Below are 27,548 nucleotides of genomic sequence, written 5' to 3' on the forward strand. Positions count from 1 at the left end.
TTTCTTCGGATTATAAGTCATAGAAGGTATTTTCTAGGCTATTATAAATGTTCAGAAGGGGAGCAAAAGTTCAGTCTCCTTTCTGCCCCTAATTTGCGAAGAGGGGTTAAGTATTAGGAATCCCTTTTTGGGGATACTTTTTGTGTTGTTTGGTACTCAGCATTAAACAGGTAAATGGAGTGTTGTATTGTGAATAGAACCTGAGCTTTGGAGTCTCAAAACTTACTATCTCATTACCTTATGACATTGTGAAAATTAACCAAGTTTTCCTTTTTTTTTTTTTTTTTTTTTTTGGTACTGGGGATTGAACTCGGGGGCATTCAATCTTAGCTTACTCACCTGTAAAGGAATGTTGAAAAGAAATAAAAATAGAACTACATAGAGTGCTCTATAAGACCTGGCATTTTATTTAGTAAATGTGTTTCACAAAAAGTAGTCCCTTTTATCAGCAGTTTTCCTTTCCATGGTTTTGTTTACCCATGGTCCAGAAATATTAAGTGGAAATTTAACAATTCATGTTTTAAGTTGTATGCATTCTGAACAGCATGATGAAACAAACATCACATTATCCCTCTTCATCCTGCCCAGGGTGTCAGTCATCCTTCTCTCTAGCATGTCCACACTATAAAATATCCATTATCACTTAGTAGTCATCTTGGTTATCAGACCGATCCTCAAGATAATGAAGTGCATGTCCTACTCTTATTTTAGTTAATTATGGCCCCAAAGTGTGAGAGTAGTGATGATGGCAATTTAGATATGCCCAAGAAAAGCCATAAAGTACTTCCTTGAAGTGAAAAGGTGACAGTATAGTAAGAGTTTTGTTGTTTATATTTTGAGATCACATTCACTTAACTTTTAATAAGTTGTAATTGTTCTATTTTACTAATTCTTTATTGTGCCTAATTAATAAATTAAAAATGTTATGTAGTTGTAGTACAAAAAATATTGTGTAAACATATGGGATTTGGTACTGTCTAGTTTTAGGCATTCACTGGGAAACTTGGATATCCCCCAGGTAAAAGGGGATTACTGTAGGTACCAAATTAGAAGTCTGCTAGCATCTTTTTCTTTTGCTCTTCTGGGCCAGAACAGTGAATCTCATCATGCAACAATTTTTATTAACATGAAAAATTGAACACGTAGAGCCATTACACATGTGATATTATGATGAAAAATTGCATGAGTATAATATAACCCACTTTTTAAAAGAAATGTGCATTATTTTGAATACTTTTAAAAGTGACATTCCTTTTACATATTCCTTTTAGGCACCCAAACCATTTAAAGACAAACTTGGAAAGTGATGTTGATTGTAATCCTCATTTTTATTTACTGGGTTTGATCACAAAGTAAAAGTAAAGCATGTTCTTGGTGACTTATTCACAGACTCTCAAGGAAATTACCAGATATATTTCACTGGAAGTAAAGTACTACACTGAAAAACTATCACTTCTGTATAGACTCTCTTTGGTGTTTATGTATTTTAAGTTTTGTTCATTGATCAACAGTAAATATAATTATTCACATGTAGTGAATGATAGTGTACAGTAACTCACTTATTTAGCTTTTAAGTTCTTCACAGTAAGTTTTATGTAAATTATATAAGTGAATTAGAGTTTGCATATTTATTCTTAGGTGTATTTTTTTTTCCCTCCTCATTCCTGTCAGATGGATAGTGGTTATAATACGCAGACCTGTGGAAGCAACATTATGGATACCATTGCGACAGAAAGTTACTGCAAAGAATGTGATGCTCAAAGCTTTGAAGTTGAGAATAATCTCAAAGTTTTTAATACAAAGGTATGGAGAAAATACATATGGTTATAGGCTGGAAGTATTTGCTGTGACTTTTTTCAAATCTATTTTCCCTCATTTTGTTCAAAGTTAATTATCTGTGTCCCCATACTGTCCATTCATTAAGTGACAGAAGGTGGTTTTTAAATCCAAACATTTCAGTTTCTTAACTTTCCCCATTATAAAGAGTATGACAGTATGTAGGATAGGCAGAACTAGCTCTACTTACACCAGCAAGTGAAGTCAGCTCCTTAAAATTAAAGGGAAGTAGAAGAGGCATAAATTTTTGCCTCCAATTTTGATTTTGCTGTCTTTGAAGTATTTCAGAGACCTCTCACACTAAACAGAGGGGAAGATAGTACAATTAAGACATTGTATATCAGGTTTAAAACACCTAAGGGCTATTTTCTTTAAAGAAGTTGACTAGCCTTTAAAGATTTGGTTGTTCTGAGTAAAATAACACATTTTTTATTTTATATGAGATAAAGTGTTTATATGAAGGTGGTATACTTTAACTGAGCTTTCTTGATATGATAGTTTTAATTATATATTCATACTTGAAACCAATCATAATTTTAGGCACTTGATAGGACAGTCTTTTATTTTTATATGTCAGCTTATTACAATACAGTATTAACATTAGCAGGTGAACAGCTATGCCTAACTCTTCAAGTGCAGTTTAACTGGAAGGCCACCTTTTCCTCTTCATTTTGTCATTCTGGTATATGTAGTATCAGAACAAGTCTCTTAAAAGATTCACTTGAACAAAGTTGATTATGATAAATCCTTCCAATTTCAGGAGGCTTAATTGTAGTTATCCATCTAAATGTAAGCAGGCATTCCAATACAGAAGGGACTCTTTTTGATACAGAATGTTGATTTATTGAAACACACGTTTACTGTCCCTTTCTGCTAAGGAAATTTGCGTTTGGTTTTTAAGAGCAGTTCACTTAATAGTTGCATCCTTGAATGGTCCTATTTAAACTGAAAACAGGTATTTTCTTCTTTTTCACAGGAAGACCACACATTACAGAGGTATTAGATGAAAACAGCAACTCCATCTCAGTACAGCACTACATAAAACACCTGTCAGAACCAGAGATTATTGCTGAATGGTTCCTTGTGTATTTTTATGCACGGGATCAATAAGTTGATAGTGATTGGGAGAAAACCGCTTCAAGAAACATTGCTTTTTTCCTTTCCCTCCATAATGTGAAAAATCAAGGGCTTAATTTAGTGACACAGAAACAACAGAAAAACTCCTAGAACTTCAAGTTGCTGAATTACAGTTTATTTTTGGTCAATAAATATTTTTGTACTTACCTTGAGTGATGTATTTAACAATAAAAAATTGTGACAGAGCTGACGACTTGCTCCTATCCTGTAAGGGTCAATGCCTCATGGACAGCACTAAATTTAGCAATAGATCATGGGACAAATTTTTAAATTGAAGGCATTCTATATTTTTATGCAAAAACTTGTGAACACACAAATGAATTTCAATTATGATCTATGTGAATGAAATCTTTAGATATAAAATTTATTGAAGTAGAAAGCAAGTTAAATGGGTTTTCCTAAAATTTTTATTCTTGAATTATTTGTTCATTTCTGTGGGGAAAATTCTTAATTCCAATGAAATCACTCTTAATACTTTTTAAAAAATGTAACAATTGGGAAGGTAGTACTAACAGCATCACAACATGTATTGCACTCTTGTGGGTAAATGTGAGATGTTAGAATAAAATATACCACCATTCTTAGGGCAAGAACACTCTTTCCAGTTCCAGCTTGGTTAAGAAGAGGACTAGAACATGGGAGAATCAGAGAAACATTAGAATTGGGGGACAGTAGAATTCTGTTTGGCTTAAATTATAAATTTAATGGTTGGTTAAGTATGTAAGTTAACTATAGCTATTTAAAAAATATATTCATTTTGGGAGTAGATGGGCATATGTTTATAAATATATTTTGAGATTTATATTACCAATCATTAAAAAGCTGTCTCATTCAAAAGAGAATAATTATTCTTAAGTAGCCCTAAGAAATAAAGACATATTATTGCATCATTTTCTTCCTTATTCTTCAAAAGTACTCCATAAGGTATCAGTTTATTGCTAACTCACAAAGAAAAAGTGCCTTCTTATGTCCTGGTTCATGGTCTTCATCAACATACTAACCATGAATGCCCATTAAGCCATGAGACCCATAGTTAAAGATACCATGTTGGGAAGTCTAATCACACAGGCTTTAGATTCAATATAAATTTATTTAAAAACAACTGCTGTACATAAGAGTTCTGGGCCTTTAGTAGGAGCCTCCCTGGCGACTGTTTTTTAATAGCACAAGTCAAGAAATAAAGAACAAAGTAGTGATTATAACCTAGATTCAAATCCCTTTTCTCATTAACTGATATAGGTAGGTCATAAGCTTAACTTTTTCATCTGTTAAATGGGGACAGTAGTCCTGTCTCACAGAGCTTTTTCAATTTTAAGTGAAATACAGTCATGCCTCAGTTATCAGTGCAGCACTAGTTCCAGGACCCTCTGTGGATATGAAATCTCTCTCATAAAATGGCAGTCTGCATATAATTTATGTACCTTCTATATATTTCAAATCATCTCTAGGTTACTTTATCTAATACAGTGTAAATAGTTGGTAATGAGAAGAAAAAAGTCTCTACATGTTCAATAGATATTTTTTTCCCATAAATATTCAATCTGTTGATGTGGAACCCAGATAAATGGTAACTGTATTTCACCTAATCTCCTTTGCATAATAAGTGCCACTAAAGAGGCTTTAGGAGAAAATAACAAGGTTTCTGGTTGTCTTTACTCAGTTGAGCCTAATGCCTAAAGTAGGCATAAGAAAACAAACTTGGAAAGAACAAATGTAGTCTATTTTATCAAGAAGTGTGGCTTGCAGGCAAGTTTTAAATGGTTGGAGGAGGGAAATCAATGAATATGCTTTGTGACACATGAAATTTTATGAAACTTTCCATGTCCAATAAGCAAGGCTTTGTTTGAAAACAGCTGTGCTTATTTGTTCACCTATTGTCTATGGTTGCTTATGCACTGTAATAGTACCCAAGTTGAGTGTCACAGTTGTAGTTATAAGCCAACAAAGTCCAAAATGTTCTGGCCCTTTCAGAAAAGGCTTACTGACTCCTGCCCTAACGTCAGGATGTAAATGATCCATTTACTTGAGCAAAACTTCAAAGCTGACTTCCTTCAACTAACTGAAACAAATTCTGCCCCAATGAATAATTTCCTCAGTAATTGGAAACTGAAAAGATCATTCAACCGTTACTGAGTGCCTATATGATTGTAAATACTGTATTATACCCAATTGATTGATCTGCTAGTTTATTTGCCAGTCTTTTCAATGAACTACAAATTCCTTGAAGGTAGGAAGAGTTATGCTGTACCAGGTTTATCATCAGTCAAGCAAAGTACTTAATAAATTGCATAAGCAAAATTATTTAAGGCAACCCTTTCCCAAAATATTACTAAAAACACCATTTTAGTCATTAACAGTCTGTGATTAGCATGGGGAATAGTAAATGGGATACCAAGTAATACAACTTATTTTTATTCGTTTTAATGTCCTTCATAAAAGCCCCCCTCCTATATCATCTGATACAAATGTAATTTAAAAACCATTGTCTTTTTTATAAGCAGACATAGACATCTAAAGTACCACCCCTAACCTCAAATGCCTTATTCTGGAGAGACATTGAAGGTCAAAGATAATGATCACATATTACTTGGCAACAAAAAACTACTTTCCTAGTCACATCCTGTTTCTTGTCTTTTTACCAGTTTCCAAATATTCATGGCTATTCAAGGATGGATGAAATGCAGGAGACTTTTTACTACACACTTAACCTAAATTAGGTAAATTAAAATGGCAAAGGTATTGTATATCAAACACTGACAGCTTTCAAGACTTAGAAAGGATTATTCTTTGCTTCTAAAAATGTTCTATTTTCCTCTGTAGGAAAATGATAGATTTTTTTCCCTACCAATATTAAATAATCAAAGTACTTATGCAAAATTAATCTGCTTTTCAATGAGCAGATGACTGCTCAATTTAAATGATCTTTACAGATCTCTGAAGTTGCTATCCTGTCACTATTTCAGTGATGGATATTCAATTGAATTTTTCTGCATAAATAGTTCTGTTCAATCTAGAAATGAAGTAGTATAAGACAGATACAGTCAACAGTTCAATAAATATGCAAATTTCTAAAAGTATTAAAATGTACGTATTGGTAACAAACTATCACACACTTAGGCTTAGAAGTATTCTCAATTTTTTTTTTAAGGAAACTTGTCTTTGATTTTTTTTTGTTGAATGACTAGCTATTTTTCAAGTTTCTTCTTCTTTTTCTCTGGTTCATTAAGGTCGGCATTTGAAGAATCAGTGGGAATGCTTATTCCTGGTATCTAAAATAATGCAAAGAGAAAAGATGATTAGAAGCATGAAATAAGAAATAAATCTTACCATCATCTGACCCCTTCTCCCATTACTATGAATTTTAAAATGCTATGGGATTGGGAAGAAGGAGCTATAAAGATTTTTACACTAAAGGTATATATATTTTACACACAAAATAATAGTGGTTTAGAAATGAAAATGGTAAACACGGTCTCACTAGCTAAAAAGCTAGTCATTTGGGCAGTGTGTTTGAATGAATGCATGGCTTCCTCATGTCCAATTCACCCTAGTGGAGCCACTGTGATTGGTAAGAGTGCATCAGAGGTTTCAGGTGTGTTGTGGCTGGATGAAAGAATAATATCTTACAAAGATCTTAAGAAGCGTTAAGAATATCAAGTGAAACATACATTTGATCTTCAAAAGTGCAGTTTCTAAAACCCCTGCAGAAAAGGATTAGGCAGGAGAACTGAAAAGATCTTTGATTTTGGCAACAAGAACCTCAGGAGAATCTCAAGATGAATGAGGGAAATCAGCATATATTTGTATTCCACACTATTTACAGGATTCTCTTTAAACAGAAATAACTATTTCCCTCTCTTTTATAAACTATGTACTATTGTTCCATCATAATGCAGAAATTAGTAAATTTGGTCTCACCTGTGGTTCTACCAGGGCCATTCGGATTTTTTGATGCTGAAGATTAGATGAGTCTAACATGATTTTCACTTTCACTTTATCAAACACGTGGAACACTATGCCTTCTATTTTAAGTGATGGTATCTTAAAAAAATAAAACACATTTTATCATACTACCTTATTTCTTACACTTGAGGCTCCGTTCTAATTCTTTATAGTTTATCTTTCCTGATAACTTGAAAGTTTAAAAAGTATTTCAAATATTAATAAGCATCTAAGTGTTCAATATGATAAAAGTTACGAATCTAGTAATCTCAAATAAATATGACCTATTTTTATGCATACGTCCTTTCACTAAGGTGGTCCCAAAACATATTCATCAATTTCAGGATTATCACGCTACTAATTAGCAAATTATAGTTCTAGTAAAGGAAACCAAAGTTCTTGGACACAAATTATTATTTAAATTTTCTCTCAAGAGTTGTAGTTGTATTTAGTTTAGGGAGACAAAGTGTGTGATATGAGTGACACTGGAAGAAGTTAGAAACAATTTTCCCCTGGGCATGGTGGCACTTGCCTGTGGGAGGCTAAGACATACAGGGGGATAGTAAATTCAAGGTCAACTTCGGCAACTTAGTGAGATACTCTCTCAATATAAAAACTAAAAAGGGGGTTGGGGCTGTCGCTCAGTGGTAGAGCGCTTGCCTTGCACACAGGAGGAACTGAGTTTGATCTTCAGGACCACATAAAAATAAAGATATTGAATCCATCTACAACTAAAAACATTTTTAAACAATTAAGCAGGGCTGGAAACAGCTCAGTGGTAAAGAGCCCCTGGGTTCAATCCCCAGTATCCAAAAGACAAAAGCTTATGTGTACACAAAGGGTAAAACTTTACATACTATAGAAGAAAGAAGTCAATGACAACATTCCTATGCGGGAAGAGTTGTGAGTAAAATCATACTTTAGTCACTATAATAAAATGTAGATTTCCTGGCACATATTTAGATACACAATAAATTCTATAGGGTACAGAAAATAATTTCATACTTTACAGCTACCAATTGTGAACTGTCAAAAGAAAAAATGCCTCCCTCTCCAAGAAAACAAAATATTAAAATTACTGTACCTCATCGTCATAAATAAGATGTGGCTTTGGTTTGTCCTTTTCTTCAAAAAAAACTGTACCTTCTAAGCCGTACTTTGGAATTAATACCACAATAGCATTCTTTCTTACAAATAGAATATAGGCCTCTTCACTTACTATTCCTTTGCTTTTGAAAAATAACTGTAAAATAACATACAACTTTATTAAAAAAAATTTTAAAATATTTTGAAATTTACAAAAATAATTTTGAAATTAAGTAAAAAATGTACAAAATTTTCTCCTAGCATCACTGACAGAAGGCAAGTACCTGGGTATGAAAAGCCACTGATGCACGTTGAGCATACTGAGCCATCTTGTGCCGGAAATTAAGATTTTTACATATATCAGCAAGCTTGTGTTTATCTGTCAACTCTGGATAAGTACAGTCAGCCCCAATAGCCACAGCCAACAGTCGATGAACAATGATGTCTGCATACCTAGATGTATAAAGAAGTAAGAACCATGGCAAATTATCATTAAAATGTCTTTTTAAAATTCAAAATTAACCATATATTACACATTCAACATATATTCATTAATCTCAGGATTCTCACCTTGCTAGTTATTAGCAAAAGTGCTGTTCTAATATAGGAAGACAAAGTCAGCACAGATTATTGTCTAAATATTCTCAGAGTTGCAATTATATTAAGTTTAGAGTAGTAGAGAGTGAGTGTGCCAGATAAGAGATACTATAAGAAAAGAAAAATTTCCTTCCCTGAGTTATAAGCAGCCATTTATGTCTTTACCTATCCACCTAGGGTAAAACTTTACATGCTATAAAATAAATAAATCAGGACAACATAATTCTATAAGGAAAAAAATACCTTCTGATGGGAGAAGTAAAATGTGTGTATATTGGGGATGCTAAACCATAGTGATGAAAATCATTATCCATTCCAGAACAGAAGTATACAGCTTGCATCATACAGCGAGTGGCTAATATTCTCAACAGAGTATTTAGATATGGGAAAGCAGGAGATTCAGCCTGGTCCAAAGATTGAGCCAAAGACTTGGCTGTATCAGTTTTAATTTCCAAATTCTATGAATAGAAGGAAGGGGGAAAGCACAATATGAAACATTTCTTAATCAGTAGTACTATGTCTTCAAAATATAAACAGAACAAACTTTTTTTTATTAATAAGATAATCCAGGTTTTAACCTTTTATCCCTTAGTTAGAAGTACTTAAAATAGCTGTGTAAGTGGTGATTGTTTTGTACAACACCAAAGTTTAAAATTTCTTGAATGCATTTAAAAATACAAAAGTACCAAGACTATGACGAAACTACAAGGGGGAAAAAAAGATGGTGATAGCAGTAGTTCTATTATTTCTCAAAGTCCAGTTTGTATTTGTGAATCTCTGTAGGAGTGAAGAAAATCAAAGCAGATCTGATACATTTCAGTATGTTTGGATTTCTCTCTGCAGATATTTTTCTTCCATTCAGAGTAGAGGTAAAGGTCAAAACACTGAACTTGTCAGTAAAGCCCAGTTAGTACAATGTTGTGATTTGAGGCATTTAGCTGCTTTACTCATATCTTGGGGAGCTGAAAAAAAAATATTAAAACTTCCTTCCTCTACCCAAATCTTAGGAATAAACAAACAATGAGAGGAAATCTTCTAACAAATACATTAATCCTTGGAGCAGAAAAGTTGATTTGTTTTGTGGGACATGGTAAGGATAGGTACTTTTTAAAGGACTGAACCAAAATGAGAATCCTATACCATGCTATTAAAAATAATGTCTGTTTATCTAAAGCCATTCCTTCCAACCTCTCTTCTACACAGAAAAAAAAACAGGACCTAATAATGATCCAAGGAAAACCAATGTAAGGTAGAATTAACCCAAGAGTAAAGGAAAGCCTACTAACTAGAGACAGGGTGTACGCAGGGCTGAAAAAATGATGCCCTTTCTATATTTTCCTCTTTTCCATGTATGAAATACATAGCCTTCTATTAGATACATGATAAAAAGAGTGCTTTTTGAAGGTTAAACAAATTATGTGTAAATCTCTAAAGTTAGGCAGTTCATAGAAACCATGTATAATGGACATGTATAACCATGTATGTGGGAAAGCTCTATATGTCCAGAATACTGCAAATAACTTGGTCTAGAACTTCTGACATTGGGTTAAGAAGAACTGAATGCTTCTTAAGACACTAAAAGATTTTATTAAGCAGATGTGAAGGTCAGTATAGGAAAATATGAGCAAATCTAAGAGTGAGCAAGCTTTCTTTTTTTTCTTCCCCATCATAAGAACTACTGGTATATTTTCACATTAAGAAATAACAAAATTTTATGGAAATGTGAATATGTGTGTATATTTTTTATTTATTTGTTTACTTACTTATTTATTTTGTGGTGCTGGAGATTAAACCCAGGGTCTTGTGCATGCTAGGCAAGTGCTCTATCACTGAGCTATATTTCCAGCCTGAATATAAATTCTTTTGTGTAATGGATAGATAACAACCCAAATACAAATAATTTTTCAAACTACAGAACCTTACTTTGGACTTAGCTGCCTTAACAAGAATTTCATAATTTGATGGAGGTGGAGCAGGATGTTTTCGAAGCAAAGCATGTTCAGAAAATTCTTCATGAATTTTTTTTGCAACAGAGATATTAGCCAGTAACATGAATTCTTCCACCATGGAATTTGTTTCCCTGCCAATGGAAAAAGCATTAAACAAGAGAATCTGATACTTAAATATATCATACTTATTCATAAGTTACCTTTTTTACCAACAAGATAAAGGAAGCATTTCCTATGTAAACATTCACACATGTGCACATGTATATTTTTAATACCTTATGGCTCTTTCACTTCTCAGCTACTATGCTAACAGAATTTTATTAGGCGTCTACAGAGTAAATATAACTTGCCAAAGATTTTACAGATGGCATTCAAGAAAACTGAAACATTATGGACTTTATTAATATATATAAACTCTAAAATTTACTACCTTTTACTTGGTCCAAAGAACCTATCAATAAATTACTAAATTGAAAAGAACATATTTATAATAACTAATCTGGGTTCTTATTATGGATCAGACATTGTGGTACATAGATATTTATAAATACATGCACATGCACACACACACACACCTGCTTTCCAGATTAGAAAATACAAGATATGCAACATTCTCTTGTTAAAAGTCAGTGTTATCAGTATGAAAATCTGAATCTACACAATCCAACTTCAAAACTCTTGACCAAGGTGATATTGCTTTCATTCTACAGTTTTTCTATGTTCTTAGCTAGCTTTAATAAATGATCTGCATTATTTTATATGCAAGTCACTGAACATGCAGTATTCTTTCATTCATGTTTCCCGTATTACATCTAATTTCTTGATGAAATGTCTAAATTTGATTAATTTTTTAAATTTAGAAAGATTTCCAATCATAAGGGGACAATCTCTTAGACATGAGATTTTCCTTCTTGGTAGGAAGAAATGATTGATATTCTACTCTGGTTCCACTTTTGGCAACCTTTTCCTCAAGAAAGCTTTAGTATTGGGCTCCTTGTTGGTACTAACATTGGAAATATTCCTGCAGACATTTCCCCCTAGGGATTTTTTAATTCTAACTCTATTGCTCTATAGCACATTCTGTTCCTAAGTAAAAACTCTGAATATATTTCAATGTTTAACCCTTGGGTCACCTATTAGAAAAGTAAGTGTGTGTGCATGTGCACATGTATGTTTAATTTCAGAATTACCTCATGTAAGACATGGAAAGAAGTATAAATTCTGACTTAACCAAATATATTATTGCTTCCTAAATCTTAACTAAATCAGTAACACAACATCAATAATTAATGTCCTATGAGGAAGTCCCATTATTAATCATATTTTATAGAAAGAAATTAAGGCAGTCAGAGGACAAATTACTTGTTGCACGGTACACGTATGGTAGCAGCAGAAGTGGGATCCAAACCTAGATAAGTTAGGCTTCAAAGCCCTTGGTCTTGATTACTATCTTGTCGTACCTTTATATATTTTACATTAAATACTTAAGTAATTAATCATGGCAAATCTTCTTTTATTTACTATAACTATTATGAGTCAAGTTCTATTATATCATATACCAAAAGCAAACTGAGTCAAATTAGAAATATTTCTATTCTAATATTTCAGTTTTATATCAGAAAAACCAAAAAGAGCTATAACACTTTTCTAAAGACTCCATAAGCCAAGAAAAATAAAATTCTTGGATATGTTTTAGATATTAGTATATTAGATCTATTAGTATATATCATTAGATATTTTATCTTAATTTTTAAGATAAAAATTTTATAAATCGCTCATCAAAAAAAAAATCACTTACCTAAGTTCCTTGGTTTGTAAGTCTATAGGATCATGAGTTTCACTGTCCAGGTGGAATCGAATTTCTGGGGAAGAAAGAGTCAAAGCCCTAAATGAAAATTAAGAGGTAAATTAATCAAATGAGCCAATAATGGGAGTAAAATCAGAAAGTGACTCCTTTAAAACAGAAAATGACTATATCATGTAAGAATTGTTCTTCTGAGGACTTTATAACCATTCTATGAGTTTTATGTTCTATTTTCATAAATAGCTTAGTATTTTATAGATATAAAATGAATTTAACAAGAGAGAATAGCAAAACAGCAAAATCTGAGTCCTGTGCTTCTGAGAGTTTGTTTGTTTGCTTTGTAGTACTGGGGATTGAACTAAGGGACTCTCAACCACAGAGCAACATCTCCAGCTTTTCTGAGACAGGGTCTTGTTAAGTTGTCCAGACTAGTTTCAAACTTTCAATTCTACTGTCTCAGCTTCTTAGAGTGGCTAGAGTGTACCACCATGCCCAGCTGAAGGATATAAATATCTTCTGTATCCAAACTCTACAGTTTTTACTGGGCTAAGTAAATTTGCCATTACTTACGAATATAGAAAGTGACTAGCAGTATTTTATTTACTACAGAAAACAATGTATTAAAGTGGGGGACGTTGAAGAGGGGCAAAAAGGACACTGCCATCATAGGCTAGTAACATCAGAAGATGCACAATCAAAAGTATATTCCACATAGATTAGCCAACAGAGAAGAGACTGATAAACCACTACCACTGATATTACAAGGAATGATGGCTATAGAGATTTGAGTGTTAGGTGTCAGATAATGTACTATGTTAAGAGCTTTATATGCATGGTTCATTTAATAAGTTGGCACATTCTCTTTTGAGAAGTAAATTCTCAAGGCTACATATGAGAGTGTGATGTTTCATTATAACTGAAGCTATTTTCATCAAGTCAGCTCCAAATCTACCTAAAACTAAAAATTTTAATAAGGCCAAGCAATCTTGGATGTCCAAGGAAAAGGAAGAAAAAAAACGTAAGATGAGATGGGGTTAAGTGAAATTCTTAAGTCCTTCTCTTCTTGACTCCTCTCATCTTTATTAGGAGCTCAGAAGAAATACCAGAAAGGGAAACTTAACAAATATTCTTTCCCATTTTCTTTTGTGCCATGCAGTACTTAATGAGGTTCTACATCAAATCTAATACATGTTTAATAATACATCTTGACCTAAAAAGCAAGGAATACCAATCATATTTTGAATTTTTTCTTCATACAACATTTCTTCATAGAAATGTTAATTTCTACCCAAGAGTATTAATACTTTAGGCAGCAAAAGATGTCTATTATTATTATGATTTTTTTTTACTATTGTATTTTAAATTCTCCCTAAGATTGAGAAGACTTAATACTATCTTTTACCAGTAAATGACTGTCAACTCAGAAAAAAATAAAAGCTGTTTTTGAAGTTAAAAAATATCGTTCCTGAGCCAGGCATAGGAGTACAGGTGGGTCATGTAAACTCCCCAGAAAACTGAGAAATAAGGAAAAATAAGAATGGCTTAGCATAATCCTCTAGAACAAAACTGTCTGGTTGAACTTTCTTCATTGATGAAGATGTTCTTTATCCAAAAAAGGTAGTCACAAGTCACATGTGGCAACTGAACAGTGGAAATGTGGATGGTAAGATAGAAATTTTATGAAATTTATTTGATTTTAATGAACTTAAAAAAACTGGGGGAGGGCAGGTACCGGGGATTAAAACCAAGGGAAGTTTACCACTGAGATACATCCTTGACCCTTTTTACTTTTTTAAACAGGGTCTCATTTAGGGCCTCATTAAATTGTTGAGGCTGGCTTTGAACTTGTGATTCTCCTTCCTCAGTGTGTGCCACTGTGCTCAGCTGAACTTAGGCACGTTTTTATGAAACAGAGGAGATGCAGATTTGCATCACCAACAAAAACAGTTTTAGTAACTGCTTTTGACATTATCTTAAATGGTATGAAAGATCAATATCTGATAATATCATGTATTTGGTTTCCATTGACAGCTGTCCTTCAAGAATCAAACTTTTTTTTAACTGCTTTCCTTCAACAAGCTTGGGTTGATAGTCCTTACCTTAAACCTTTTGTAGTTAAAGAAATGTCATGATATAGGGCTAAAAGACCCTACTTGCCACTAGCTATCAGATCTTTGAGAAAACTTACCCATGTAAATTTTAATCATTTAAAAAATAAAGGAGTTGGATTAAACAATTCAACTTCCAAATCAGAAAAAGTACAATGTGTGAGTATAACTCAAAAATACAATGAGTACTTTACCTATATTTATTTAAACATCTGAAAATCAATTTTCAATCTGAAAATTATTTCTCATTAAAACAGAAATAATCTGTAGAAGTCTTAAGAAGTTCTTGTCTTCATTGAATTTCTTCACAATCTTAAACTCCCAAACAAACATCAGTCTAGAATCAAGCTAATATTTAAGAGGTAACTAAAAGAAATGGAATGTCTCTACCAAGTCTCTATTAAGCCTATTAAATAGTTCATAACTGACCATCATAAAAAACTTTAAAGAGAACACACATTATCTTAATACTATTAAAAATAAATTAAGAAATAGCTTGATATTTTTCAAACATACCCTTTTTCAATTCTTCCTTTTTTCAGAATTTTAGCTAGTTTATTTAGTCCACGGAGACTAATGGTAATATCATCATTCACGGTTGCTGAATCAATTCTCATTTGAGCTTCAGCGTAAGTAAGAGAAGCCTAAAAAAGGAACCTTATAATTCTTAAAAATGATAAAAACTAATTTATTATTTAAATATATTATTTTGTCTCATATTTAAATTAAATAAAGATCCATGACTCAAAAAAACCTAAATCAATAACAAGAAAATAATCACAGCTAATATTTATGCTTCACATCTATGATTTCTGGTTAATTAACTCTTATTTGAATTATTATACAACATAAGCAAACTTTTATTAAAACAAAGTAAACATGGCAACATTGTTAATAAATTATTTAAACTTTACTTCATAATTAAGTTGGTACATATTTAGGTAATGCTACAATTAATTAAACAAAGGCAGGTTAGATCTATTCACTGAAATCCTTTCCAGATGTTCATTATTCCCTGACTCATGGCAAATAATTAACAATGCTGTAAGAGTCTAGACCTCATATTTTACAGGCAATCTAAAATGCTAAAATTAAGTGCCTAAAAATGGGACAAATCATAGTAGGAAAAATTTTTATCTCTAATGATAGATAATACAAATGTACAAATAGCTATTTCTGTTTCTATTTCCCTCCTGATGGAAAACTAATCTTTCTTTAGCTTATTTAAAAAATTTGCTTCATAAGTAAAAATGAGAAACCACATAAGTAAGTAAAAACCAGTTTATTTTGTAAGGGCTGAGTTCTCCGTCTAAAAAATGTTTGTTATGTTCTCTAAATTCATAATATAATTTTGTCACACTGATCAAATTTAGGAGATTTATTTATTTATTATAATATAAAATATAAAAAATAAAATGTTGGGAAAGCTTAAATAATTTACACAATTCTATTTGTCAGTTTAACACTGCCTTTTTCCCAACCACTAATTTCCAGAACAAAAAAGAATGATACTAAATGGAAAGAAAAAAAAGGTAATTTTGGAAAACATGTCACTAGAAGGAAACAAGTTTGGCAAACATTGGGGGGACATTGGGGACAAAATGAGGGAGAATATAATGGACCTGGGAAATTTTTTAAAAAAAAGGTAAGGAATGAGGACAATCTGGCTCCATCTGTCTGAACACGATCTCAGGCTAGTTCTATTGGAATACAAGTATAATATATAACATCACTTCTATGAGAAAAAGTGTACAAGAAGATGATGTCCCTGCTATTTCTCAAAACACTATTTTTAATAGGAACAACTTTAATTACTGGAATCCCTGATTTAGGGCGTAAGATAATATATTTAGTGTTCTTAAGTACATAGGCTTTGTATGTTTCTGAATGTAAAACAACTTCCACAAAAACTATTTTTTTAATAACATCAAGAATTAAGCAAATAGGGCTGGGAATATAGCTCAGTTGGTAGAGTGCTTCCCTTGCATCTACAAATCCCTTGGTTCAAACCCCACAAAAAAAAAAAAAAGGAAAAACAAAAAAAAAGCAGCAGCAAATAAATGAAAAACAAGATTTTGTTAAAACATTGAAAAAAATTTAACTTTATAACCTTTCAAAACAATCTAGGAAACTTGTAAAAGTATCCAAGATTTTAAACATTAGATGTGAGCAGTGAAACTAACCTTTGAATTAATTACACTTTTGGTAAATCTCGTTTTTAAAATTTCAGCATTGTGATTCATTTCCCAAATACATGAAAATGCCAGCCTACGGAGAGAGACAGACAATGATTGTTAATGGGAGTCAGTTAAAATAGTATATACATTTTTGATGAAAAAAATGCATAAATACCTGTCAACATTACACCTTAAGGAACATAAGTTAGAGCTAAGCAACTCTGGAACCATGTCAATCCTCTGTAAAAGATATAAGTAGATTCTCAGGTTACACAGCTTTTTATTTAGAGCTCTATTATCAATCAGCATTAAGACACCATGAGGAGAAAAGGAGACCTCTGGTCTTTTTTCTAGAATTAAGAAATGTCAAATGGAAAGTCTATTTGTAGAAAAGGATCTATACAAAATTGTAATGAAAGAAAACTGGACCTCAAGTCTGTAGAACTAAAAGCTGTACACTAGCCACATAGCTGACCTGTGAAAGTTTCAAGTCTTTCGTCTTTATAAGTTGGTATTTATATGGAGTAGACACAAGCTACCAACTCTATGACTGGCAATGCTTGAAAACAAACTACATTGTGTTTTACAAACACACACACAAAAAGAGAGAGATAGATTAAATTTTTATGGAAAAAAGGTACGGGGAGGTCTTTGACCACGAATCTAGACTAAGTGTAATCTTGCCCTGCCTTTCACAATTGTTCTATAAGTTTACAGGAACCATACTTGAAGAAGAATAAATGCTACACAACAATTTATATCAACTACATCTACTTGTTATTTGGGATACCAAATAACAAAAAATTGGAATATTTTCAGTAATTTAGGCCCCCTTATTCCATTTCCTATAGATAAGTTATATACTATTTCAAACTGATTTTTCAGGAATCTGAAAGTGCCACTGAGTGTTCAGAGACTTTAAATTCAATACATTTACCTTTTCACAAAGATAAACCGTTGTTCCTCTCCTGGCTGATTCTTGATCTAAGGCATTTCCTGGCCTAATAAAATGGCTAACATCTGCAATATGAACACCAACCTTCAAAAGATAAAAAGATGCCAATATGTATTATTAATAGGGTAGAGACTGAATGAGAAGAAACTTACATTGAATAAGAACTCAGTCACATCTACCATTTCAACCTCCTGACACATGCCTATTAGCTTCTGTAACTATAACTTCATAAGAATAATTCATAAATTCTATCCTGAGTCCAAAGAATTATATTTAGTTAAGAATGTTACTACTAGTACAACATGAATACCTCCAAGTTTCCATTTTTGAGTTCTCTATAATGTAGAGCATCATCTATATCAGTACATCCTGGTGGGTCCACACTACACACACACAGATGCCTCAGGTCTTCCCGGTTTTTCATGTCCTAGAACATACAATATTATAAATGAATAAATAATAAATAAATAAATAAATAAATTCCATAGTATAAATGCAAAACAACCCTTGTAAAATCAGTATCTCCCATTAAGAATAACTTAGCTTTAATTTAGTGAATTCTTTCAACTTACTTTTTCAGTAATGCTCCAGGGCATCTTTGGCAGAAAGCTAAGAACAGCCTGGGAAAAGGGCTGATGAGGAACATCATGCTCAAGTAATAAAACTTCTGTTTCCGTCTCCTTCTCTCCAACATCACCTAAATTTTTTACAAAGTGTCCCTAAAACCAAAAGGTGTTATTAGAAAGGCCTATTTTACTGCTATCTTGCATTTTTATGATGTTAAATTCTTCAGTATTTTACATATCACCTCAGTATTCTTAATTTTCCTATAGTAACTTCTTAAAAATGAAACTCTGGTAAATTAAAACTGAAAATGACAAGACTTCTCAACTGATTTATGATGGAAACTTCATGAGGGCCCACTTTTTATATCATAGAACATGTTTCCTATTTATAAGTTTAAAATGTGCTTCAAAAGCAAGTTTCTAACTTTGATTAAAATCTATTCGGACTAAAACACTTTTTTCATGTACACAATCACTAAAAGTTATTTGGTAATTTGGATAAAAGTAACTACATGATTTCCACCGGAATTTCATAAAATTGATCTTGAAATCAGAAATGCTACTTACCAGGTAACTTGTTGAAATATTCCTAAATTTCTTTCTTCTTTTTTTTAAAAAAAAAAATTTTTTTTTGTAGTTGTAGATGGATAGAATGCCTTTATTTTATTACTTTTTAAATTTTTATGTGGTGCTGAGGATTGAACCCAGTGTGTCACACATGCTAGGCAAGTGCTCTGCCACTGAGCTACAGCCCAAGCCCCTAAATTTCTATCCTATATAAAAATAGATTCAATTTTCATGACAAGAAACAATATTACTCACAAATTGTTGATTAAATATCATACGATAAAATTAATACTTTAAGCTTACATTTGGATATCTGGAATTTCTGGGCCAACCATCAATAGCAACAATAATTCTCCGTCCTTCTAATGTAGAAGCCTGTCTTGTTTCTATCCGAATTCGAGGGATTCTCTTATCAGCTGGTGTAAAGAGATGTCTTCTAGACTAGAGAAAATTATGGAAAAAGTTTGTTCATTTGTTTGTAGTGCCAAACATTAACCCCAGAAATGTGCTGCATGATAAGGAATCACTCTCTCCACTGAGCTACACCCAGAAAAAGATTTTATATATACACCCATACTCTGGGAATAGGGACAAAGTGAAGTCTCTAAATCCTACTAAATGTTTATAACTTTTTAATAGTTAACATGCCCTTTACTTACCTCCTTAATATCAGACTTGGAAAGCATGCCACAATATGGTCTCCAATTCCTTTTTATTATTCCTACAACTCTACCTGTAGGCTTTAACATTTTTTCATTTACAGCAGTCTTAAGCTGAGATATAAAAATGAAAACCTTCAGTTATTTTTCCTCTAGGCATAATGAGATATTCTCTTCAAAATTAGCATATGTACATGGATGCTAATACATTCAGGTAGTAAGTAAATTATGACATTAAACTACAGAATCTTTATGCTTCAAAATTCTAGATGGAGTATGCCAAAACAAACTACAAAAACTGTTCCATGATAAGAAGACATACAGAAATGAATTTTTTAAAAAATGGATATATCAAAACTTATTCTTTTTAGGTTTTAATATGAGAATTTAGTGACCAAAACAAGTCTAGGAAGTATACACTAGAATTTTAGAACTAGTTCACACTAATTAGCTAAGGTATATGGTTATGATGACTATTTCACGTTGAACTCATTAATTCACTAAAAAAGATACATCTTCAAATGGTCTTCCATATTCAAAATAAAAACTCAAGTAAGTAATGTCTATGATTTTAAATAGGTCTTCTGGAATTTCACCTCTAACACACTCCAAAGGCCTGAATTCACCAATGACAATATTATAGTAAGACTCCAAAGAACTAAATATAACTGATGAGAATAGAAGAACTACAAATGTTGTATGTTTTTCCAATTATATTATTCTTATAATTATAAAATGGAAAATAAATAGGTCATATCAAGTAGACTTAGCTCCTAAGAAACAGTTGAACACATTCTCTTCCTAATAAATATGGTAGGGTACTAAAGATGAAATAATTAAATAGGCAAGAACACAAGGCTCAGCAGCATATTATGCTGATGGAATTTGAACTTTACATAAAACATTTCAGAAAATTTTAAATTTGTATTTACTTAAACATCATTATTTAAACCTTTAGATTGCATACTTGAATGTCAAAGATTCCCAGTTTTATTCCAAATTGATAGTCTTTTTGTATTTAAGCCCATTTGAGTAAATTAAGACATTAAAACAAATTATATGATTCAAAAAACAAAAATTAACAATATAACATTTATTAAACTTACACAACAACTATAATTTCATTTAATAATTCTGAAAACAACAAAATTGTTTAACTTCCTTCAAAGCTAACATGTGAAACAATACTACAAAGTTATACAGGAAAAAAAAAAATTCTTGATTTCATACCATTCGTTCTCTCTCCTCTTCTTTTTCCACATCGTCTTCATTTTGCCCTTCATCTTGTAAAACCACAGAAGATGGTGCCACCCACTGACTCTTAGGAAAAAGCTCAACAGCTACAATATCTTCATGAACAGCTCGATTTAAATGTTTAAGTCCTTGTAAGATTATCTGTTTAAACAACAAATGGCAAATGCCCAGATATCTTAATGGAAAAAACAGAAAGGTTGTTTAATATGTTTCTATATATTCTAAACATCTCTAGGTAATCTCTATTTCTTATAATGTTCCTTTGTCCCATACCTTTAATTTTTAAATATTAAGTAGAAAAAACACAGGTCAGAAAATAGGGTTGTGTTCATGATTCCAACATAACTTACAACAGTACCAAGAGACTTGGGACTATTTCTTAAACTCTAAATCTCAGGGTTCTAACCAGTAAAATGAAAAAAGAATAACTTGTCATCTGCTTGGCTGAATATTAAATAAAATATTACATGCACAGAGTAAGAAGAGTATCTGACAAACTGTGAGTACTCTAATAACTGGCTGATATTTGCATAAGTGTGGAAAGCACTCTATGTTATGCAAATAGTATTTATCATAACTGGTCATAATAAATAATATGGAAGTATCTCATTTTTATTATTTTATGGATTAGCTTATTATTCTCTTAAAACTGGATTAATAGTTTTCATCAATAATCAATTTCCTAAAGAAATGACTAATTGTACTAGTTGTATTTATGACTTTCTTTAGCTGATAAACTGGGAAGGCAAATTTGAACTCTCATACAAAATTTTAAATACTTATTCAATAAGAGAATGATCAAAAAATATCTCCATGTATAAGGAATTTATACTTGCCTCTTTATTTTCTTCAGTGTCTCCATGAATCCATACAGTAGCTTCTAAGTAATTTTCCCTGCTAGCTCTAAATGTTCCTTGAAGGTATATACCAGATTTTATGCCTTGTTGTAGCTTACTTAGGGGAAGATGCTCTGAAAATATAATTTTCCCACTTTCTATTTCTTTCTGTGAAATAAGCAAACCAAAAATTGCAGTTAAGTTTTCCGCTTGTTCAGTAAACAACTGTCATTAATATCAGGTAATTAAAGGAAAATTCACATTGTGGTATATACAACTTATTAGGGTTTGGATGAGATATCCCCCCAAATGCCTTTTGTTAATGCAGGAATGTTCAAAGGTAAAGTAATTCAACTGTAAGAGCTATAACCTAATCAGTCCAAACTAGTTTGAATAGACTGATTGGTGGTACCTGTGGACAGGTGGGCATGGCTAGAGAGGTGGGTCAATGGGGGTTGTCCTAACAGGGTTGTCTGTCCTGCAAGCTGTCTTCCCTTTTCTCTTTACCCCTTTCTGCTTCCTGGATGCTACAAAATGAGCAGACTTACTCTACTGTGCCCCTTTAGCTGTGACATCCTGCCTCACCAGGGGCCCAGAGCAATGGAGTTGGGAGTCTATGAACTGAGACCTCTGAAACCGTGAGCCCCAAATAAACTCTTCCTCCTCTAAGTTGTTCTTACTGTGTATCTTGTTCACAGAGACAAAAAGATGACTAACACACAACTCTATGAATTTGAGACTATAGCCCAGTATTTCAGACCACTGCTACCCAAGACAACTTTTTGTGATAAAGGAAATATTCTTTTTGTGATGTTTAATATAGTAGCCAATAGGCACAAGTTTCTTTTGAACAACTGAAAGATGGATAGTACAATTAAATTTAATTAAATTTAAACACCCACATGCAACTAATGGCTACATATTAGACAGGGCAATCCTAAATCTTTATTCCAACAATCAAGACTAGCTTTTATCTTTTCACTTCCTTTTAGTTTCATAAAGCAGCTGGTTAAAGACAAGCAGGAATGGAAAAATAGTTGTAAAGACTGGATGTATCAGCCAAGCATAGTGATACACTCATATAATTCCCATATAAGACATTTCAAAAATTACTGACCTCCCCAATAAATTGTAGGTCCTCATTATCTGGTCCCCTCTCCTTTTGTTTTATTTCTTCTTATGATATCCCTCCCTCTTCTTCTGAGATTTTTACTGTCTGCTTTGTCTACCACTTCTTTATAAATAACCACTATGTATACACAAATCAGCCCAGGGCATCATTCATTTTTTCATTATAAAAAAAAGAAAGGGCTTGGGATGTGGCTCAGTAGCAGAGCACTTGCCTCGAATATGTGAGGTGCTGGGTTCGATCCTCAGCACCACAAAAAAACAAACAAACAAAACATATTGTATCCATCTACAACTAAAAGAAAAATTAAAAAAAAAAAAAAAATAGAACCACCATGTGCCAGGCCCTATTTTAAAAAGTTTACATTTAGGAATTGCATTCCAATAAGCCTATTACAATCACTCTTGTTATATATAACACAACAAACAATTTTATTCAAATTCTAGCTTACTGACTCATATTCCAATTTTTAAATTTGGTAACTGTAAGCCTCATATCTCAAGGTGGCTATTTTAATATTTTCACTTTTCAAAAACAAAAGAAATTGGCCAGATGCAATGATGTATGCCTATAATCCCAGTGGCTTAGGATTATAAAGCCAGCTTCAGCAAAAGTGAGGGCACTAAGCAACTCAGTGAGACCCTGTCTCTAAATAAAATACAAGACAGGGCTGGGGATGTGGCTCAGTGGTTGAGTGCTCCTGAGTTCAATATCTGATACCAAACAAATAAAAAAAAAAACAAACAAACCAAACAGAAAAAATTGAAACATACCCCTTCTTCAGATAAGCAAGCAAGACGATCTATGAGTTCAGGGTTAGCAGTGAGGCTCTTAACATATTCTTCACCTGAAAATTAAGTTGACATTGTTCTTAATTAATTCAAATGTCTTTTTCCCTTAGCTATGAAAGATCATGAAAAATCTTATTTCTGACACTGTCAATCTGAAATTAAGAATGAATCTTTTGATATGGTCCTGTCTCAGAAGCATCAGTAGGTCCAGCATATTGCAAGTCGACTGCAAATAGTAAGGGAAAAATTAACAGCTAATTATCACAACAACTGACTTGACTTAAAAAAACTCTTGAGAAATTAAAAAATGAATTAAAAAAATCACATGAAATTATATGGGATAGTGAAAATATTAAATAGTCAAGTGAACATCTGACCATAGGCCTGATCATAAATTTTTACATACAATTAATTATAAGCATGCAGTAATGGCTTCTACTTTTAGACTTACATGTGAAAGCTGGTATTCCTTCTTCAACAGCTTTCTCTTTGTTTTTTCTGTCATTGGTTATAAAGATAACTTGTAGCTGATTCTCTGCTGACATTTTCTTCAAATGTTCATTGTACCATTTTGCTGCTACTCGAATGGCTCTATCATTTCTGTCATTAGCATTTTCTCCCTGTTCTTGTTCTACATAGGTTTCTCTAAATGTAAAGAAAAGGGAAAACGAAATGAAGGAAACGAATAGAAACAAAGATGTAAAAACTATGAGGACACAAATGTTCAACCACTAAACTGAAAAGTCAATAGTTCATCTATTTCACTTGGATGTATAAACTTAGGCTTCAGAAAATCAACAAGATCCTTACTGGTATGATTTTTCTTTTTTTAACACTTACCTTCTAGTTGTAGTTGGACACAACACCTTTATTTTATTTATTTTTATGTGGTGCTGAGGATTGAACCCAGGGCCCCATATGTGCTATGCAGGCACTCAACCACTGATCCACAACCCGCTGTTATAATTTTTTAATTAATTGTTTTATTTATATATGACAGTGGAATGCATTATATTTCTAATTATACATTTAGAGCACAGTTTTTCATATCTCTGGTTGTATACAAAATATATTCACAAAATATATTCGTGTCTTCATACATGTACTTTGGATAATAATGTCCATCACATTCCACCATCATTTCTAACCCCATGCCCCCTCTCTTCCTTTCCCACCCTTCTGCCCTATCTAGAGTTCCTCTATTCCTCCCATGCTCCCCCTCCCTAACCCACTATGCATCAGCCTCCTTATATCACAGAAAACAACCCCAGCCCACACTAGTATAATTCTTTAAAATATTTTTTACTAGTTGGTGATGGACCTTTACTTATTTATCTATTTATCTATGTATTTACTTATTTGTATGAGGTGCTGAGAATCAAACCCAGGGCCTCATACATGCTAGGCAAGCGTTCTACCACTGAGCCACAACCCCAGCCCCATGATTTTAAGACAACAATCTGCTTGTAATAGAAGAAAAATATACTATCAATGGGAGAATAAAAAGGCTCAGAAAATTTTATTTTACAAAAAGAAAAATTCAAGACCAGAATTAATAACCTAAGTTGGGACAGGGAATAATAGTTCACTACAATAAACTAATAAAACTTTGCAGATCTGATGAGATGTTATTCAAACTATACTACAAATAGTTTGATTAGATAATTTATGGTCATGTGATTCCAGTCATTAAATATATACTCTGTGTAAATTATCCATGTAAACACTTAATAAATGGTCAAGGATCCCTAAAGACTAAAAGAGCAGACAGAGATGATTGTATTTCTCTTCTAAGTCTTCTACTCTGAGCTCCCAGGTATATGAACACACTTATCTACTTCTTTAAATCTGTTCTTCAAAGTCAGACTGATGCATAACAACAAAATTCAGTATACTACTCTCTAGTGTTTAAAGATAATAAATTCAGTTTTAGGATCTTAGACTTATTTATATTGATAATTAATAGAATTATTTTATTCCCCACCATATACTTGCTAGTGCTTTAATCTAATCAATGAGCAACATGGTCATAAATTTGAATTTGGTTTTACTAAGACTTGAGTAATAAAATCTCAGATGTAATTTGCCTAGTGTCCTAAGAGTCTTCCCATCAATTCTAGCATTGTTAAGTCCTATTACAGCACTTGAGCTAACAAAATTGCTAACCACTGGTTAGAAACCTGATGAATATGTCCCACAAATACTTGGTCTTTTAGTACTAAAAACAAATGATGTTTCTGTTTCTGGATTTCAAAGAAGTGCAAGGACACAAAGTCTACAGTGCTTTAGTGATAACCTTTATGAGAGCAATATTTAATTTGGGGATAAGAGAAATTTGAGAAATCAGATTTTTTCAAAATTTTGCATAATCTGATGGATTTTCTTACTAGACTCTATATTCTAATGCAGTGGTTCTCAATCAGGGGTTGAATTTGTCCCTAGGGGGCATTGGGCAATATTTGGAGACATTCTGAGTTGTTACAACATGGTGGTGGTGGTAGGGGAATTGCTATTAGCAACTATCAAATAGAAGCAAAGGAGCTGCATCCTATAATGTATAAGACAGCCATACCACAATAAAATATTATTCAGTCCAAAATGTCAATAGTATTGAGGCTAAGAAACTGTGATGAACCTAGTAAAAGTAACTCCTTTACAAAATTATATTTTATCATGCTATGTTGGTTATTCACACATTACGGTATTCCAGGAACCTATGCAAATCTCATCTTCCAAGAGTCCACTCACTGTTCAACTCAGGCTAAAACCAAATTGAAATAAATACATTTTGGAAGTAAAAGTAACTATTACAGGCTAAAAGCCAGTATATTCTAGTTTTAGGCTTGACCTCACCAATGCTAATGTGACCTTAGTGAGATCCACTTAGCATTATTTTCCACACAGCTGTGTAAGACCCAAATAGCACATAAAACCATCATTAACCTTTGACAAAGTCACAAATTACTAACACGAATTTTCTTTCACATTTAGCTAATTTTGTGAAATTTAACATAATTTTTCTCTTACCTATGGTGCTCATTAGTGAATGTATAAAAATGCTTTTCCTGGTTATTAGTCACATCCCGGATTCTTTTATATACAGGAGCACTCCGATTTCTCACTTCTTGGAGAACCGTTTGTAGTACAATTACATTCCTGATGGCAGGGTCCTCAAGAACATCAATCTTTGAAAAATAAAAGTGTTAATTCTTCCTATATTCATTGATAAACTGTTTCGGTCAAACAACACCCTGTCGGTTTAAAAATACTGACTTTACATTAAAGCCAAGGAATTATTTTGCTGTTAAAAAAAGTGACCAAGCCACTCTCAACCCTTCAGGCCAATTGAGAAGAGCACACGTAAACAGACGATTCACAAAACTTCGTAGAATTAAGGCTATTAATAAAGAAATACGTTGGCCCACATAGTTTTTGTTCGTAGGCACTTACAAGCTGCCTGGGGGTCGCAAGCTGGAAGCCTCAGAAGCCCAGGTCCCCGGCTTCCAGGCACTTATAATCTAAGGTAGAAGAGACACCAGGAGTTAGAAAATTAACGTGTCTAAAATAAGACTCCAAAACCGAAAAAAGGGAAAAATAAAGAAAAAGGCATAAGGAAAAGAACTTCAGCCTGGGAAAACGGAAGTGAGGGTCCCTAAGGGGCTTGCCTCTCCAAAGTACAAGGTACTGCCAAAGACCCGCCTCCCCGAGCCTCAGTTTCCCTATCTGCCACGCCCCCTCGTCCTGGGAAGGCGAGCGATATGCCCTTCGTGCTCCAGCCGACGCACCTGATGCAGTAAAACGTTGGTGTCGGGCAGCAAGTAGTGCGGCCGAGGCCAGAGACTGCTCGCGGGGTCCTGGGGCAGTGGCTCCAAAGCCGGTCCACCGTGCGCCCCGCCGCAAGCCGCGCACCCAGGCGCTCCGCAGCCTATGTCATCCCTCAGGTAGTGCTCGCGTACGATCTTCATGACGCCGCCCGCCCGGGTCTTTTTCAAGAACGTCTTGGATTTGAGCATCTTGCCTCGCGAAGTAGAATCCCGTCCCCACGCAGAATCCCAGCTCCCACAACACTCTTCCGGAGAAAGAAGCTTCAAACCACGAGCCCGGTCGCACGACTATACCTCACCCAGAGGTTCGCCGCTTCCCGCTCCGAGATAT

At 33.2% G+C, this 27,548-nt stretch overlaps 2 protein-coding genes across 4 annotated transcripts in view; one reads left to right on the forward strand and one right to left on the reverse strand.

The window, feature by feature from the left end:
* Window positions 1-3,829, forward strand: part of BORA (BORA aurora kinase A activator) — a 28,734-nt gene extending 24,905 nt beyond the window's left edge. Inside the window, exons 11-12 of one of the 2 annotated variants that reach the window (XM_081291664.1) lie at window positions 1,672-1,803; window positions 2,813-3,829. In XM_081291664.1, the coding sequence (XP_081147790.1) occupies window positions 1,672-1,803; window positions 2,813-2,839 (159 nt within the window). In that variant the 3' untranslated portion in view covers window positions 2,840-3,829. The remainder of the gene's footprint in view (window positions 1-1,671; window positions 1,804-2,812) is intronic. The other variant, XM_081291665.1, reaches the window with a different exon arrangement.
* A 1,540-nt stretch (window positions 3,830-5,369) lies between these two features.
* On the reverse strand, window positions 5,370-27,535 carry DIS3 (DIS3 homolog, exosome endoribonuclease and 3'-5' exoribonuclease). 2 transcript variants are annotated; one of them, XM_081281631.1, is made up of 21 exons: window positions 27,179-27,535; window positions 26,421-26,578; window positions 23,845-24,038; window positions 23,376-23,449; window positions 21,474-21,641; window positions 20,614-20,778; window positions 19,384-19,497; window positions 19,028-19,165; window positions 18,164-18,310; window positions 17,902-18,018; window positions 17,574-17,675; window positions 16,812-16,876; window positions 16,643-16,727; window positions 14,976-15,103; window positions 12,346-12,432; window positions 10,522-10,678; window positions 8,842-9,056; window positions 8,286-8,454; window positions 8,000-8,158; window positions 6,892-7,014; window positions 5,370-6,242 (listed from the first exon to the last, which is right to left on the reverse strand). In XM_081281631.1, exons 1-21 carry the CDS (start codon window positions 27,404-27,406, stop codon window positions 6,159-6,161), a joined length of 2,877 nt encoding a protein of 958 aa, XP_081137757.1. In that variant the 5' UTR covers window positions 27,407-27,535; the 3' UTR covers window positions 5,370-6,158. The 2 variants fall into 2 exon arrangements, with proteins under 2 accessions (XP_081137757.1, XP_081137758.1); XM_081281632.1 differs by lacking the exon at window positions 26,421-26,578 and adding an exon at window positions 26,844-26,911.
* Between the last annotated feature and the right edge of the window lie 13 nt (window positions 27,536-27,548).

This window comes from Spermophilus citellus (assembly GCF_964194105.1).
Source record: "Spermophilus citellus genome assembly, chromosome: 1".
NCBI classification, from domain to species: domain Eukaryota; kingdom Metazoa; phylum Chordata; class Mammalia; order Rodentia; family Sciuridae; genus Spermophilus; species Spermophilus citellus.

Coding starts and splice junctions, on each gene's coding strand:
- DIS3 (XM_081281631.1), bottom strand. CDS start 27,406: ATGCTCAAATCCAAGACGTTCTTGAAAAAGACCCGGGCGGGCGGCGTC. Junction 24,039..26,420: donor TTCACTAATGAGCACCATAG/GTAAGAGAAAAA, acceptor CTTTACATTTAG/AGAAACCTATGTAGAACAAG. Junction 8,159..8,285: donor CAGTGGCTTTTCATACCCAG/GTACTTGCCTTC, acceptor GTTATTTTACAG/TTATTTTTCAAAAGCAAAGG.